This window comes from Boleophthalmus pectinirostris, unplaced genomic scaffold, assembly GCF_026225935.1.
Source record: "Boleophthalmus pectinirostris isolate CB_2022bp ecotype Guang Dong unplaced genomic scaffold, ASM2622593v1 HiC_scaffold_10, whole genome shotgun sequence".
Classification (NCBI taxonomy): Eukaryota; Metazoa; Chordata; class Actinopteri; order Gobiiformes; family Gobiidae; genus Boleophthalmus; species Boleophthalmus pectinirostris.
In genome coordinates, this window is record NW_026570971.1 from 13,471,405 (window position 1) to 13,488,762 (window position 17,358).

The 17,358-nt window shown below is 38.9% G+C and overlaps 2 protein-coding genes across 2 annotated transcripts; one reads left to right on the forward strand and one right to left on the reverse strand.

Moving 5' to 3' along the window:
• Window positions 1-3,072: 3,072 nt before the first annotated feature.
• On the reverse strand, window positions 3,073-12,380 carry prox2 (prospero homeobox 2). Its single transcript, XM_020919291.2, has 6 exons — window positions 12,020-12,380; window positions 10,709-11,097; window positions 8,514-9,605; window positions 6,648-6,755; window positions 4,761-4,955; window positions 3,073-3,261 (listed from the first exon to the last, which is right to left on the reverse strand). The coding sequence occupies exons 2-6, from the start codon at window positions 11,060-11,062 to the stop codon at window positions 3,094-3,096; spliced, it is 1,917 nt and encodes a 638-aa protein (XP_020774950.1). The 5' UTR covers window positions 11,063-11,097; window positions 12,020-12,380; the 3' UTR covers window positions 3,073-3,093.
• Window positions 12,381-12,490: 110 nt separating this feature from the next.
• On the forward strand, window positions 12,491-17,337 carry dlst (dihydrolipoamide S-succinyltransferase). The gene is made up of 15 exons (XM_020919430.2): window positions 12,491-12,637; window positions 13,258-13,291; window positions 13,384-13,423; window positions 13,608-13,669; window positions 13,751-13,825; window positions 13,911-13,966; window positions 14,053-14,161; window positions 14,277-14,441; window positions 14,601-14,686; window positions 14,766-14,863; window positions 15,715-15,845; window positions 16,191-16,264; window positions 16,335-16,418; window positions 16,497-16,664; window positions 16,740-17,337. Exons 1-15 carry the CDS (start codon window positions 12,575-12,577, stop codon window positions 16,872-16,874), a joined length of 1,380 nt encoding a protein of 459 aa, XP_020775089.1. The 5' UTR covers window positions 12,491-12,574; the 3' UTR covers window positions 16,875-17,337.
• The last annotated feature ends 21 nt before the right edge of the window (window positions 17,338-17,358 follow it).

Consider the following 17,358-nt stretch of genomic DNA (forward strand, 5'->3'; position numbering starts at 1 on the left):
CAGAAAATTCAGTTTCAATAAAAAAAAATTCAGACTCACTATGAAGACGTGGAACATATTTCTGTTATTAAGCCATTTTAAAGAAAAATTTAAGTGCTATAAACAAAATAAAAAATAGGGATCTGCATATGTTATACTCAGTACCTGATTAAACAGCATAACGATAGCCCTGAATAATGGAAAGAACTGATTCACACCTTTGTCTCTAAAGTATACTACAGGTTCTAGTGATCAGAAACAGAACACCAAGTCCTCCACATTTGAGCTAAAACCAGACTAAAGTATTAAATCTGGCAATTTAACCTACTACATCAGCAATTCAACCATGCATATTTCTCTCTATTTGTCTTACTTTTTTCTCTTTTCTCTTTTCTAGGAGAGTGAATGAAACTGAGGATGCTTCAATACCCTTTAGAAGCTATTCTATTGATGGGACCTTGGCTGACCCCAACCAATCAATGAAGCCCCTCTTGGCCCTTCTCAGATGCCAAGTTCTTTTGCTGTAGGTCATTATAATTTATAGGCTATGTGATAATATACTGTGGAATATACGTCTTCATATTCGTAAATTAACATCTTTCTTTTTTCTATATTTTGGCTGTTGAATTTGATTTTGCGTGTTTTTTAGGTATTGCATCTTTTGAGAATCAAGACGTGAGGGTTGTGTACACTACAAGAAAACAACCACTAGATGATGCTGTTACTCCAAGAACTCCATCACGTTCAGACATTATGGTACTCGTCTCCTTATAAAATCACATTAATCAGCTTTGTGTGCAAATGTAAAATTAGTGCTTAGCATATAACTCAAACAAAGTCATTTTACGTTAATTTTTACCCTTGTTTCTGTCACCTTTTGATTTCCATTTCATCTTCATTACAAAGCTTGATTTGTTTTATAAAATACTTCCTCTTATCTCCAAAAATAATTTCCATCACTGCGGTGAAGTCTATGCTCTTGACGCCTGGGGCTTCCTGCTCAACAACTGAAGGCACTCCCTTTGTTTTCTTTCATTATTATCAGAGGTGACCAAGTCTTGTTCAGAAAATGTCACACAACAAATTAATTTGAGCATAGCACTTTGCTTTGGACCACAGGCATTTTAATTGGGTTGAGAATATAAATTAATTTACTGAAGAAGAATGATCTAATTGGAAAGAAATGTGTATTAAAAGATTAGTTGGCTGTATTGTCTCCGGTCTCTCTCATAAAGCCGACTATTGTTGTAATTTCCTTAATGTTATCATTTCTGATGTAATTGGTGCTTGGGTACCTGACAGCTTTTCCAATTAAATGTTTGGTTTTGGGCTTTGGCTGTTTTATCTCAGTCAGCAATAAGAACCACTATGTACTTTTATTATTCTATTCAATCACCTTCGTTGTTATTTGAAAATAATTTTGACTTGTCTAAGGTGACAGTAGTAAGTCATAAAGTAGAAACTTTTTTTTTTTTTTTAATTCGAACAATAATGTAGGGCTGTGCAATCAAATTTAATCAAGATTAAGATTCAGTCATTACTAATTGTAGTGACCAGCTTGAGTCTTTTTAATGGGAGAAGTGGGAGAGATATGGATTGTGGCGGAGTTCAGACTTTGAAGAAAGAAAGTCAACCTTTTTTTTTTTTTTTTTTAATTGGCAAAGATTAAAATTATGTATTGTTTTTGTTCAGGAAATTAACATTAAACTATATATTTTATTTGTTTATTTTAAAAAAATGAATTAAAAAATATCATCCCAGCATATCACCCAGCTCTAAGGCATTGTGTGATATATGAGGCAATTATTATATTATTCATAAATGTTTCTAATTCACCATAGAGTCAATAGGTGTAAATCCTCTTTGACATCTTCATTTCCACAGGTTTTTGGATGCTCTTCCTGACTGGGGTGGGCCTTCTCTGTCTTGATCACAAGGAGACACTAATATCAGATATACCAGGTATTTTTGAAAGGTCCAAATCATAACATTACATTACCGTTTGTTTATTTTTTATTTCATACACACTGTTAAAAAAGCACTATATCATTATTATTATTTGGCTGTGGTGCCTGGAAGAAAGCGTGAATGGGCCGGTGGAATTTTGCTTGTGTGGCACTCCCGCTCACATGAGGTCACTGTGCACATTAGTCATGAGGAGAGAATGCACTGTGGACGCTTTTTAAGACATGGCTGCCGCTATCCGCATCCGTGTGGACAGTCCGCACAATGAAAGCGCCTAGAGAGGTCACTTGAATTGGCTTCGGGGAACAATATGGATGGCATTGTTTAACAGCTATGAATAAGAGGGTCTGTTTTGTAATGGAAGAAAACTACACACGTTTTCGCTTTAATTTGAGTGATTTAATTGCAGTTCATACATGTCTCAATACATAATATAAAATGGTTTCATATTTTTACATTTACATCTTGTAATTGTATAGTTGTAAAGTCAGACCAATCAACATAACAGCTGCCTAAAAAAAATACAAAGGTGGAATCAAAGCAACACAGTGGGAATTCCAAAATATTGAAAAAAAAAAAAAAAAAAAAGTAAACTCAAGATTAAATTGTCCCCCTTGAAAACGAGATGCTGCATCTTAAGGGACTTTCCAAGAATAAATTCAAATTTAAATTGTAAAAAATGTAAGCACCATGTTTTTCTTCAAAACATTATCTCCAATGTAAAATGAAAAGGTAAACACTAATTGTCCAGTGTGGGCTAAAAATAAATGTCTATCCATGTGCTACCTCCAACCTCACTTATATTAATACATACTTATATTACACAATTGACTACAACTTCACCTTAGGCTTATCATAACCTGTTAAAAATTGCAAATGTATTTCACAACTGGCAGAAAAATGCCTCCAAAAATGAAACTTATAAATGGTCAATACCAATAACTTCAATTATGCCAGATTTCACAGTTAAACCTTTGTAAACATCACATATTTACATTTTAGTTTGAATATTTCAAACCAGAGAAACACTAAAAATCAAATCAACAAAACACAACAGCATTCACTAACGGATTTACAGGCATGTACAGCTATAGATTCTTTAGTATCTACATTCCACTAAAAGCACTATAAGAGCAGTCGATTGTCTGTTTATAAATAGGCAGACGTCTTGAACTCCTCTGGCACCTCACTGTCCAGTTTACAGATCACCTTATAGATGGCCTTTTTCCATGAGGGGTCCGAGTCTTTGGATGCGGAGATGGCGTTGTAAAACTCATGTAGGGTGATTTCTGCAACCTCCAAGAATCGCTCTGGAACCTGCAAAACAAAGAGAAGAAAAGGTGAGCGCTTATTAGTTATTCCATATGAATCCTTAAAATGATGCTGAGGGCGGCTCCAAGTCAGTTCCTCAAAACACACAAACTAAGTCATGTACGGCAAGTCTTCAAAGCTGATAAAAGGGAGCGCATCTCTTTGTTCTCGGCACTAGAAATGCATCGTTGCAAGCATTAACTTTCAATTAAAGACTGGCTTTGATTAGCTGCGCCGCTTTTCTCCAACCTGAACTTGAGTAAGCTTTCATTTTTCAGGGGTTTTAGGCGAATCACAAATGTTTAGAAATAAACGAGCGTTACTCCTGGTCCCACTGGGGTCAAATTAATAAGATCAGAGATAAATATGTAGCTTCTTCGCAGTCGGTGTGATTATTGATTTAGGATTAGGAATATGAAAGGCAGTCTTCACAGGTGGGACGCACAAAATCTAAAGCCTGGTCTTGTGGTTGTGGGCCGAAGAATGTTGTTGAATTGTTCTGAAATATGCTGTGATTCATCTCTGACATTCTTAAAGTCATTACCAGAGTAAGGTTATGGACTATATGAGTGATATAGTAAAACATGTGTCTCATTCATGTTTTCAATTTGAGCATTAAATCATAGAACTTCCTTTTATATTACCATGTGGTATATCTATGTATTCCTTCAGTCGTCCAGGTAGGTGGAACAGTGATCCATATAGACCTTTACTGTACTAGGTGTGGCCTTATACAGCTCAAGATCATTCTAAAGCTATTCAGGAAAGGTTCACTTCTGTTCTGTGAATGTGACTTTTTTAGTACTTGCACAAATGAGTACCTTGGTTCACTACTAGCTGTAATATCGATTAGTATCTTATTTTTGATACTTTTGACAACCCTAGTCTCATACAGATAAATTCAAATTATGATATTATGAAAATTGTCATACTTTGTTGTTCTCAAAGAATTGCCAGCAAATGTTATCTTTCTCTATTTTGTTAACCTTTAGTAGTAAGGTACCATCCCTGAACCTGAACTTCATCATTGCGTAAGGATTTGCTGCAAGGAATGCCGGGAGATATCCGCCGTGCCGCACTTCTTTCCCATCCACTGGGGAGTTACAACAGTTGTTAGTATAAGTTATTTTTCTTTGGCCTCATCTCCTGACAAAAAGCGTCCCTGGGAAAGGAATGTCTTGGTCCCAAGGTAAAGAAAACGGACAGTCCTTTCCCACCGAAGGCCCTTCTCCCTCACAATCCGCCACGTCTTTCTCAGCATTCCGCATCAGTAGCAATCTCGGCCGCGTTCAGGCGTGCCGGTGCTCTAATCCACAGTTGTTTTAGTCGGATTTTGTGGCTTCCTCTTCCCACAGTTTGATAAAGCATCACTCGGGAATTTAGATAATGTAAGGATGTAAGGATGTATCACAGGTGCAGCTAGTTCAAGATGACGCTATTCTAATGTAATGCTGACTATGTAGAACTAGTTGAAAAGTGAAAGGGTGAGTATTAGTGAGACTTACGTGGAAGTCGTTGGCTTTGTTGTAGTGCATGTTGAGTGCTCGGAACAGCTCCGAGTCTCTGCTGACAGTGATGTCCTTCACGTCCCCCACCCCGTCCACAATGGCCTGCCGCGCAAACTTCTCCATCTGTATGTAGTAGAACTCCCTGAAGTTACTAAACCACTTGATCAGCTGAGAGGTGATGCAGCGGTTGAACTACAGCAAGAGAGACAGGAAGAAATGTTATTATTACATTAGTTTGAAAACCCATTCCTAGCAGCAAAACAGAAGATGGGTAGTAGTCTTTGCCGTTAACAAGCATATAAAAGACAGCTTGTTCTGGAAATTAATTGACAAGCTTGGTTAAAAATTCAATTTCACTTGACTTGAAAATATGAAGATGTGTTTTCAATTCAATCTAAAAGCGCGTGTGCTATTGTAGCTTTGAGTGCCTTGTACCTGCAGGGCAGAGGCACCTGATGCTCCGTCACTCACTTTGACGTTAATGACTCTGATCTTTTCCCACCACTGTTCAGGGTGAAAAAACATCTGTCGGGGCGCTGTGTGTCTTGACATTAGTCTTGTTATTCTATCTGGTCATCCAGAAAGAAAGGAGCCAAATGCCTAAGGGCTGGGCAGGCATCAAAGACACTTCTTGTGTGTGGTGTGGCGGGTGAGAGCGGCGTAAGGACACTGGGTGACTCGGGCTGATACGATGGAATCAGACACTGGGATTAGGTGGCTTTTGTGCTCTGCCACTTCCCACCGCCGGAGTTTAGGCCAGGAGGAGACGTGACACAGGCAGCCTCCCCAGCATCCTCCCCCCTGACCTCAGGGTCACAGCCAGACTGGGACAGGCTTGCACTGACTCTTAGGTTCACAATAAGGCCACATGACCCTGTGCTCATAATGTTACACATAAAGTATTGTTTTGAATTATTTTCACGCTTGAGTTAACGTTATCTGTTAAACTATTACAGACAAATTACTTTTATTATTTAAAATAAAACAACAATAGCTTGAGATGTGCTGGGAGGAAACTGCTAGGCACCTGTTTTTAAACTTTGAACTTGTAGAATAAGACAACAAGTCGGCACAAGACATATTCTCACTAATGACCACAAATGATAAACCCTGGCTATCAGTGTTTATCCTTCCTCTATGTAGAGATCTATGCAGTTTATGATTAATGCAAATTATTCTAGCAGACAATTCTAATTAAATATGTATTATTTATTTTAACTATACATAATATAAATATACGAAATAAAAACAAAAACCGTAAGGATTCCAAAGACAAAAAACTCTAAGACAAAGACTTCAACATAAAAACTCAACAAAGCCATATTCTTGTGCTTCTTCATTTACTAAAAGAAATCACCACAAAATCTAGATATATCTGACTGGCCACTCCAGGCCAAGTCAGAAAAACAACTAAACAAGGTAGTAGCTGACATATTGTTAGAGGATAGAAGAGGTCACAAGCACACAGCAGCAAACTGGACAAAATAACAAAGGACACAACAGAGTACCACAGAGGAGCCAAAGGAGGCCTGCCACGAGGCCTGGGCCACAGGATGTTGTGTTTAGACCCCCGCCCGCCCGGCGGGCCGCCTGCACACTCACACTGCAGCATCTCTAATACCAACCCTGTGTTGACACTCAATAGCACTGCCGCTCCTACAGAGTCTTTTGTCAGTCCATTTGCTGACTGGAGTGGCCTTTTTAAAGAGAGAATGCCCGTGTATCTCCCTCTGCCCCCAGGACATACTAGCAGCTCAGCGCCTTTGTTATTTAAGCCCTCTGCCTCTTTGTCTCTCCTCCGACACACCGCTGAATGTTTCGGCCCCAAACATGCGCACAAGTCGCCAGAGTGGTAAACATGATTATACTAGTAAATAAAATTACCTTGACATCAGGGAAGTAGGTCTTGAGCACATTGGAGCTCGGGTAGCGGGTGTAGAAGAACATGAGCTTGGCCTTCTTCAGATGGCTGGGCGTGAGACCCTCCTGGATGTTCACTTTAAGGTTAAGGCCAAATACAATTTACACACACAAGACACACACAGTGCAAAGTGATAGTGGCACAGAGTATTTTGTTCCCTAATCTGAGGCTAAATTCAATTTGTCTAAAGAACAGCTCGGCATTAAGCGGAGAGTCAATAATGGCCTTAACATGTGTTTATTGGCAAAACAGAATTACTAAATGTGATTAGGGATTTTTAATTAGACAGCAGAGCACTTCATGTCTGGCAGTTACCACAGTTTGTTTGGAAACGTTTCTAAAAGGAAGAGCCGATTTGAGATATAATTAGGTTGATTTAAAGACGGCATATGCTGCTTTGTGTCGGCTTTCCTAAATTCAGCATAGGGACAGTGAACCATACTGTAGGCTATATATTGCCTGATATATGAATAACATTATAGTCTATATACCACGTCTTTCATGACAATTAAAAATTAATTGAATTCTACCTGGGGTCTCAGCCTTTGGCCATGAAGATGGGCTGGGGCAGAGCCTCTGTACTCTATGCCTTAGGTCATAATATTTCCTTATCAGGTCACTATAGCATATATTTATTAGGAATCCTATACTTCCTTTGAAATAAGGAAGCTGGAATGAAAGATTGATGTGCTATTGTTCAAAGAGAAAAACAGCTCTCCGTGAAGATATAGCAAATCCTAAGACATGTCTCTTTAAATTAATGTCAATTAAAATCAATAAAACTAAAGCATTCTGTTTAAGATGAAGAACATTTTAGGTTTGTTTTGAAATATTAATTTCAGTTTCACAGTACATTTTAATTTTATGCAGTGCAAAGTACAAATGTAATATTGACATTCTTTTTGCACTACGTGCAGGTTTTTTGTCATGACTTTCCATGAGGAAATAGCTACTATCTTATTTCTAACGGTGTCCACTGTAACAGAGGGACAGCAAACGCTGAAGACAAGAGCTCAAGTGTTGTGCTGGGGAGGTACTTGTGGTTTGCAGCAGCAGTAGCAGCACTCAGATGTGACCTTTTAGATGCACCACTATCACTCTGATGATGGGGAAAAAGATCCTGCACCTTTTCAAGTCTAAAAAAACACGCTTCCTGAAACACAAACCCATGCTTTCTCTGCCTTTGAAAAATTGGCTTTTGTTCCTGGCAATTCTTATCAAAGCCTTGTATTCCTTTTTATTTGTCTTTTTCTAGACTTAAAGTCATTACTCTGCTCAGATTAAAGAAGATGCTATAATTTTCTATGGGGTTAGCCAGATCAAAGAAAAAATTCTCCTTGAAGTTTGTTACTGGAACTGCCCGTGCTGCGCTGAACCTCAACTAGCCATTGTTCAAATGGATGTAGAAGGCTGCTGTAAAAATCAAAAGGTAAATGTTTCATGTTATCAAGAGTCTATAACATAACTAAGCAATTGAGCTCTGTGATATTAGGAAGACATACAATATAGCATAACTATTATGAATGCTGATACCTGAGTGGCCTTTTTGTGGCCCTTTGCATTTTTGACCAAAACATACTAGTTTACATACTCTTAGTAAACATTTTACTTTAGACTATTACCAATACAGTAGTTTAACATATTTATAAAATGAAAAATAGTTTTGCCATGCCTCTTTTATTTGAGGTATTTTAGTAATGTGCACTACTTAAAATATTAATAATGTTAATGCTATGGTCTCTACTGCTTAGTAAATGGTAAAAAAAAAAAAAGCTCTACACTTTGGATTTAGCTATAATTGAATTTAACCTGTTACAGCAAAAGGATATATTGAGTGACATGTATGGGTTCCGCTCAGCCATGCCCTGCAGCTCCGCACACTCCAGCTTGACGTGGGGCAGACACAGGTTGTCCACAGTGACTGGCCCGAGAGCAGAGGGGCGCGGGTGATGACCCAGGTGCCCCGATGTGACCTTTGACCTCATGGCGATGGCGTCCCAGGGCAGGTCCACTGTGTCTGGGGAACCCCTGTCCATCGCCGCGGCCGTGGGCATGCAGGGGAGGAAGTTTGAGTGTGGGCCGTACTTTAACAGGTGCTCCAGGATTTGACTGTCATGGAGTGGGGCGCTGTAGTTGAACTGGAAGGGAGCCTGGTGCACAGGGAAGGGTCTTTTCACTGATGGGGCGCTGAGGGGGGTCACAACGGGCTTACGGACCACCAGTGACAGAGCTTCAGTTTGATCCTGGGGGCTGTGGGACTCCTCATAATAATCTAAGGAACGAGTTTTGATTGGTGTCTCATTGCTTTGGGCCGGCTCCTGAGTTGCCTTTCTCTCCACGCTGAGGTCTGGAGATGAGCACATGCGCTGAGGAGGGGACATGTCCAGCCCTGTAGGTGCCATCTTTCTGAAAACCCGATCCACACACTCACCCACCGCCAGGGACAACTCCTCCTTCAGTGTGTCTTCTAAACTGTCCCTCATGTAGCTTAATTTGACCCGATCTTTACACTCTGTGGCCACTCTGCTATTCTTCCTGTCAAAGTATTCTTCAGAGCTGACATACCTCGACTCTGTGCTCTCGTCTAAGTTGATCTCATCATCTGGATCTTCTTGGTTGTAAACTTGTAGAAACTTCTCTTGCAGTTGTTGTAGGAGGCGCTGCATGCTGTGGAGTTGCTCTTTTAGTCTGTGGCACTCCTCGTCTTTACTGCTGTTGGCACGTCCTAATTTTCGGCCCATGTCTAAACTGTGTTCTTGGTGTTGGGGCAGTCGTTGTTTACGTTTATTCTCCCTGTAGGGGTCCCTAGCTTCCCTCCCCTCTCTCACCTCAGCCTCGGACTTCTCACCATCCCCGTGCGGCCGGCTGGTTGGAGACCCAGCCATCACACGGATGATGTTCTCCACTCTTGCTCTTTTTGCCTGCGGGGAGAAAGTAAATAGATTGTACATTTAACCATGATTACAGATGTAAACCTGCAGGTGTAATATGAATACATTCTGTAGTAATATTTAATACAGACAGGGGGCAGCTAAAATGAATACTGTAAAAATGCAGGTTTCTTTTGAAATATAGGATATATTATTGTCAATAATTTCAGTCCAGGGTCAACATTTTTAATTTCTTTTGGATGTTTCATGGCAAAAATTCAATGTAATTAATAGAGAAAACTGTCTCTTGTCCCCCACCTGGGACTATGACATTATTACTTTCTAGAATCTAGATCCCAGCAGTAGACCCTTTAAAAGTCTGCAAACAAAGATATTTTAAAATCCGGATTAGAGGCAACTGGAGGCAAAAGTGAAGTGAAATATAATTGAATTTCAATACAGAAATTGGGATTAGCCTCAAAATATCACAAATATGAAAAATCATATATATGTGAGTGATATCAGAGCCTGGTTAAAAGTCACATGTCTTTAACTGCCTTTTACATCATTTGTTTATTTATTATGCAGTTATGATAGACACTAGAATTTTTGATGAAGGCAAAACCAGGATTTTTAGGTTTTACCAATTAAATGCTGAGAAATACTAACTCCCACAATAATTTTCATTTAACCCAGAGATTTATTACATACCTAAGAAAAATTATAAATTTGTGAAGATAAAGTATAATTTTGAGCTTACAAAATGGTACTTACCTTATATTTGTAATATTATAGCAAACTAACATGTCTACTCTTGAAATTCAAAATTGTTGCTTATTGTTTGTTGTATAGACAGTGAGATTTAGATCTGAGGTAATATTTCATCTACAATTTTGAACATTCTGATCACCTAGCATTTTTTAAAGTATATAATAATATTTATTTAAATGTAATCTATGTCCATAATACGTGAACCATAATGCACATAACTTTCTGTCGCAAAGCAACAGAAAAGAACATTTATTTTGATAAGTTGGCCACACAAAAGCAAATTCATGATTTTTTCACTTATATAATTATTAACCAAGACCAAACTGCTATGTTACTTTTCAGAGTAAAGTTAACACTAAAATTTGACATTGTGACATCCTTACCTGCAGGTGGTCACTGATGGGATGCTCCCCCTCTAAGCTGGCCCCCGTGGACACATTGGGGGATGCTGCCTCTGTCATGCTGTCCTTGGAGGAGACACTGCTGCGGTCCTCCTGACCAGAGTCGCCACTGCACAGGTAGTAGTGTCCCTCCTCCATGGCTCTCTTCGCTGGTAGAGTCTTTCTCAGGAGCTGGGAGATGATGGAGCCACTGGGGTAGGGTGTGGAGGGCAGGGGCTCCTCGTACATGTTTCTTCTGAAGCAGGGCAACAGGACCTCAGGCTTGTCCTCGTCTAGACCGCCTTCACCCGAGCTTTGCATGCTCTGATCAGGAAGACTGAGGTTCATGCTCAACATGCAGCACAAGAGCACGGCAGAAAAGAAATGATGATCTAGAAATTTTTAAAAATTAATTGAATATTATGTGGATATTTGGATTATAAACAAAATACAAGCATACTATACAAAAAATCTTAACATCCATATATAGTTTAAAACTTTTTTAAATTATTGATAATGTGTTCAAATACAGTAGAGACAACAAGAGATGATAATATAATCTATACAAAGATGCCAAAAAATAAAGATCAATTTGTCACTTTTCTACTTTGAAAATATCAATTCAGTGTCATAAATCCAAGAAAGCCCAAACAATTGTTACAGAATAAATTGATGATGAGGTAACACATAGCAATCACGCTTCACTTTCCAGGCTTTTGATTAAAGGTTTCAGCCCTTAAAGTTTGGGCAGAAATAAGATTAGAATTCCAGTTTAACTAAATAAATACATAAACAAAAAGTCATATTTTAAAATAAAACTAATAAATGTATACCAATCTAAAGAAATCGTAAGGTAAGTTTAGGTGTCTCAGTGCTAAATAAAATAAACATCAATGATGTGCACTATTAAAAGTAAAATACAATAATTTTATAAAATTTTAAGTTTTGAAATGTTATGTAACAGTAGTAAATTGTATTAAAATTATAGCCTTAATATAAAATATTAAATCTTTATGTTTAGCCTACAGTTGTTTTATAGCTTCTGATGTACAATAATCAAGCAGCTTTGACCTTATATAGGCTATAGGACTATTATATATTTTCCCCTAAACTAAATAATAAAAATAAATAAATAGAGAAATCAAACTTTGAAACTGTGGAAGAATGCACACAGATAAAAGCACACACAATAATACAAATAAAACACTTACCTAATCTACCCAAAAGAGTTAGAAGTTTTGAAATGTTTTGAAAATGGTCAGTGGAGAAAAGGACACAAAGCTTAAAGGCTGTAGTGCGGAGAGAGGCACTCACCTGTTGCGCGGGGTCGAGCTGTGAGGACTGGCCTGTCCTCCGCGCGCTGGACAGAGTGAAGAGCACGCGCGCACCATCAAACAGGGAGGGCGTGGTCACGCAAAACAAATGTGATTATATATTAAAGCTTCACAAGTTCAGCATAAGCGTAGTTTTGGGGTTACAGGATGTCAGACAGTGTTAAAATATATAAATAATATATAAAAGACAAATAGACAAAATAAAATACGTTTACCCTAGTAAGTCTGTTTATCTTGAGCTTCAAATAAATGCAAAGTTAGAATAATAAAGAATAAAGCAATTAAAAAGACGTTAGGGAGGGAGAGGTTACCTTACATGTGTTTTTCCAGCCTATTTTTATGTTAGCCTGTAAACTGAGAGGGCTTTTACTGTTGCCCATACCCATAGGTCCAGGTTATGATAGAGTGGAGGAGCGGCTCCTGTGCGCACCCCTCCGCTCGCTCCACTTGGTTTGTCCCACGCCGCTTCCTCGCCTCTCGCTCTTCGCTGTGACCGGAGTTCTTCCGCTGACCGGGCTGCTGTCACACAGCCATCATGTTATCTCATTCCCGGTGTCTTAGCAGGAATTTGGGCCGTTCCCTCTCCGTTATCCGCCAGGTAGGCGACAGAGTGCGTGGTTTTGAGCTGCTCCCCGTCACACGGAGCGTTTGTGCCGCATGTGTGTCCAGTGGAGTGTCTGTGGACCTAGCGTTAGCATTAGCTGCTCGCTGCTGTAGGCCACACAGGCCGTAACATTGGGAGCCAAGGACAGTATGACACTTCACTCCTTCAGAGCTTTGCTTAAGTGTGTGTTCAGGTCAAATAACACACTCAGACGGTGTACCTGTGTTTACACAAAAAGTGTTTTACTAAGCATAATTAATCGACTCACTAGTTATGAATTAGAGTTATTCTAAATATTCCTGTAGGTTAAGTTAACTGTGCTAGCATCGACATGCTAAATACACACGAACGTTATAAGCAAGTAGCTAGATAAGTCTGTACTTTTGTGTGATAGTTACGAAAAAACTGTCCACACGCTAGCATTGGCATAATCAACTTGGCGTCACAGATATGTTAATTGCAAACCCACGGTAAATAGTAGAGTCATTTGTAAAGACTCTTTTGAAACCCCATGGTCGCTGGTTATTGTAAATGTCAAAGGTTACACCTTAGACTCTATGGATTAGACATGTATCCCCGACCATTGGCTTAACTTTGTGCTTTTGTTGTGATAGGGAAATAGAGTGTTCTCCCGTCAAGCTACTGCAGGTATGTAGTTAGTCTCGTCTGCTGGCAATTCTTGTCTGATCTATCAACTATATATTGTGTAATTTTTTCTGCATTCTTTTTAAATCCCACAGCTCTCTCTACTAGTCATGGTGTAATTTATAACAAAAGTCTGTAAGTACAATTGCATTAAGTTCCTCAAAATATAAACATAATAACTTTAATTAAAAGTTTACTTTTAATAGTTAAATGTATCTTTGTTGTGTATTTATTGTCATAGTCAAATTTTCTCACATTGCACAATATAGTACTACTGGGTTATCTAATTTCTCTTTTATTCATATACATTTTCAAACAGAAACTCACAACCTCGGTCCAGTGTCTTCCAAATTCAGTACTTTAGGACATCTGCAGCCTACAGTAGGTTTAAATACTTTTTATGTTCTGATCTAAAACTGATATGGCTCAATTAAACATGACATTTGTCCTGTAATATCCTAGGAGATGAAGTTGTCACAGTTAAGACCCCCGCATTTGCAGAATCTGTCACAGAGGGAGATGTGAGGTGGGAGAAAGGTAAGTGCTATTTCCAACAATGATTTTATGATCAGAATGGATTTGTCTCTGTTTGAAATGCTCAAGCAGATGTTTCTTGCCACAGCTGTTGGAGACACTGTGACAGAGGATGAGGTGGTGTGTGAAATTGAGACTGATAAGGTAAATTTATTTAGCTTTTTACACTGGTTTATTTCTTCAATATTTTGAATGTACTTACTATGGATACTATTGATCCTTGTCTACAGACATCTGTACAAGTCCCCTCCCCTGCAGCTGGAGTGATTGAGGAGCTTTTGGTTCCTGATGGAGGCAAAGTTGAAGGTGGTACTCCACTCTTCAAGCTGAGAAAAGGAGGTATATATTAACTATTCTTTAGTTTTAATTTCTATTTATTTTATTTTATTAAAGTATTTATTTGTGTCCTTGCATTGTCATTTAAAAGTTGTTCATTTTCCTTCTACTTTGTTAGCGGGTGCTTCTAAAGCAGCTGAGGCCCCTAAAGTGGAAGCCCCTGCTGCAACAGCCCCCCCTCCTCCCTCTCCCGCTCCACCCCCTCCCTCCACTGTGGGCCCCATTCCCACCGCAATGCCCCCTGTGCCACCTGTGCCAGCACATGCTATGGACGCCAAACCAGGTTAGTCATCAGGAGACAGAAGGTCCGTGTCATGTGAGAAGTGTGCACTTAACAGCTGTACTCTTACTTTACATTACTTGATTTAATCTTTGGACCTTCTCAGGACTCTCAGCAGAGGTTCTACATCCAAAAGTACTTACTTGTAAATCTTCATTACAGTTTCAGCGATCAAACCCACCCCAGCTCCAGCTGCACCTGTGGCTCAAACAGAAGGAGTGGCGAAAGGGACCAGGACAGAGAGCAGGGTTGGTTAATATCACAACCATTATTATAATATTTTATGCATTTAAAATAGAACTATATTTTCTTTATTCTGTAAATTAGGTAAAGATGAACCGGATGAGACTGAGAATTGCCCAGAGACTGAAGGAAGCTCAAAACACTTGTGCGATGTTAACTACTTTTAATGAGGTTGACATGAGGTAGGAAATTCATTATTATCATCACATTGTTTTGCATATGTAGTTATTACTATACAGTATAAAATTTGGGTATTTTACACAAAGTGTTTATTTACAGTAAAGAATTAGTTTATAATGTGTTGAAAGCCGTAACAAGACAACACAAATGGTTTACAGAAGATGACGGTTATAGATTGAATCAGCCCAATAGGAAAAGCTTTTTGAAAACTGATACCCTTTTAAACACAGGAATGTAAATATTTGGTCATAATTCCATCTAAAACCAAGATAAGAATGGTTAAAACAGGTTTTATTAATTTACAAGGAAATGTTGTTGTCTGCACTTGCCCTCAGCACTAAAGAGGACACTTTGAGGATTTCTTTTCCCCGCAAATGTATGGTGTCAGCTTTCCGCTATTCAGGGTTTTCTATGTATCCTAATTAGATTGACATTGACGGTCTGGAGGAAGACTTCCCAGGCTAGGGCTCATCTGGAGCCGAAGGAGCGAGTCAGAGCAGAGGGCCCACAGAGACCTGTGTGCTGAGTGCTGGAGCTGCCTCCACTGATATGGGCTTTTATGACAGCCCAATAAGATTTACAGGCTCTAGAAAATGAAGATTTTTATCGCTTCTTCTCTTCTTTCTCGGAGTGTCTGTGTCTTGGGAGGGGCTAATTGTGTTAGTGAAGAAACCCTAGAGCTTCAACAGTGTTATAGACAGGAAAACAAACAATTAAAAAGTGAGATATACAAGGAAAAAATGTTAGTGATAAAAAATTAGCAGCTAAATCTCAGTTGGTCTAATTCACCATACTTTGCCTCTGCATTTGTAAAGGCTATTAAAACAATTACGGTCTGCTTTTCTTTCCACAGTAACATCTCCGAAATGAGGAAGAGCTATAAAGATGCTTTTCTGAAAAAGCACAACATCAAACTTGGCTTCATGTCTGCATTTGTGAAAGCAGCTGCCTATGCCCTCAGTGACCAACCTGCTGTCAATGCAGGTATAAATGTAACCTTTAAGGACAGTGGAAACCCACTTAGTCGTGTTGGCCATGTCTCTATGTTTGCACGAGCAGGTATCAAGTCACTATATAAAGATATGTGGTAAACAAAGACATGTTTCATTTCCAAACCTCAAACCCATGTCAGCTCATGTACCTGCCTCCTTACACCCTGCCCTATTTATTTCCAACCACTAAAGGAGGTTTTCTGTATTACTTGGTTTTCAAGAATCTAAATATGTTTGTGGCTTTCACAACGTTTGCTTGTAACTCCATGTTGATGCATGCTTTACACTCTGCATTGTAATGGAAGCGGTACACTTTACCAACATTTTTTTTTTCCAGTTATTGATGACACAACCAAAGAGATTGTGTACAGGGATTATGTGGACATCAGTGTTGCTGTGGCAACACCAAAGGTAAAACTCTTGAAATAATGTGAAATTAAATATACAATAATAATGACTTGCTAAATTTTACCTCTGGCAGGGTCTGGTGGTCCCAGTTATTCGAAATGTTGAGGGAATGAACTTTGCAGACATTGAAAAAGCCATCAATTTGTTGGGAGAAAAGGTCTTTTTTTTTTTCTTTTTTTTTTTCCCAAATACGATTTCAATAAGTAATTTTATGTTGTAAATCTTACTTTTGCAGGCACGCAAAAATGAGCTTGCTGTTGAAGATATGGATGGAGGAACTTTCACCATTAGCAATGGTGGTGTTTTTGGATCCATGTTTGGGACACCTATTATTAATCCACCTCAGTCTGCCATTTTGGGCATGCATGGCATCTTTGACAGGCCTGTTGCAGTTGGTGGAAAGGTTAAAGAGCATTTTAACATTAACCATTAATCATGACCCACGTCCAGCTTTTAAATGAGTGTCTTTTTGGTCCAGGTGGAGATCCGTCCCATGATGTACGTTGCTCTGACGTATGACCATCGTCTCATTGATGGACGAGAGGCAGTCACTTTCTTGCGGAAGATCAAGTCTGTGGTAGAAGACCCCAGAGTGTTGCTTCTTGACATGTAATATTTAAATCATCAACCAAACAACCATGACGATAGACAATGGCCAACTCACCCAGTGAACTTTACTATGACTGCAGTTGTAATAAGCCACTAGAAAGGTTTTTAAGAAACAGTTGGGAAGTGCAATGGACATTTTAAAGGCTTGCAGGGGTAGCGGTGCACTGTTTGGGTTTGGCAGTTTAATTGGTGCTGGTCTTAAGATCAAAAGCTATTACTCGTACTACACCTTTGTTTTCTATATTCAACTCAAAATGTCAGTGTATTTCCAAGTTGATGGCAAGGTTAACTGCATTGTATTGTTTTAACTAGCACTGGGTGAACGACACAATGTTCTCAAATGAAATGTCCAAGGTGAGGAAGAGATGTTTATGCCATGTATTTCATTACAATGAAATGCTGTGTAAAAGATTATTTAAAAGAAACTTTTAAAAATAAAATTTGCATTAATGAACTGGAACTACAAATTAATTTGCTGAATTGTGTTG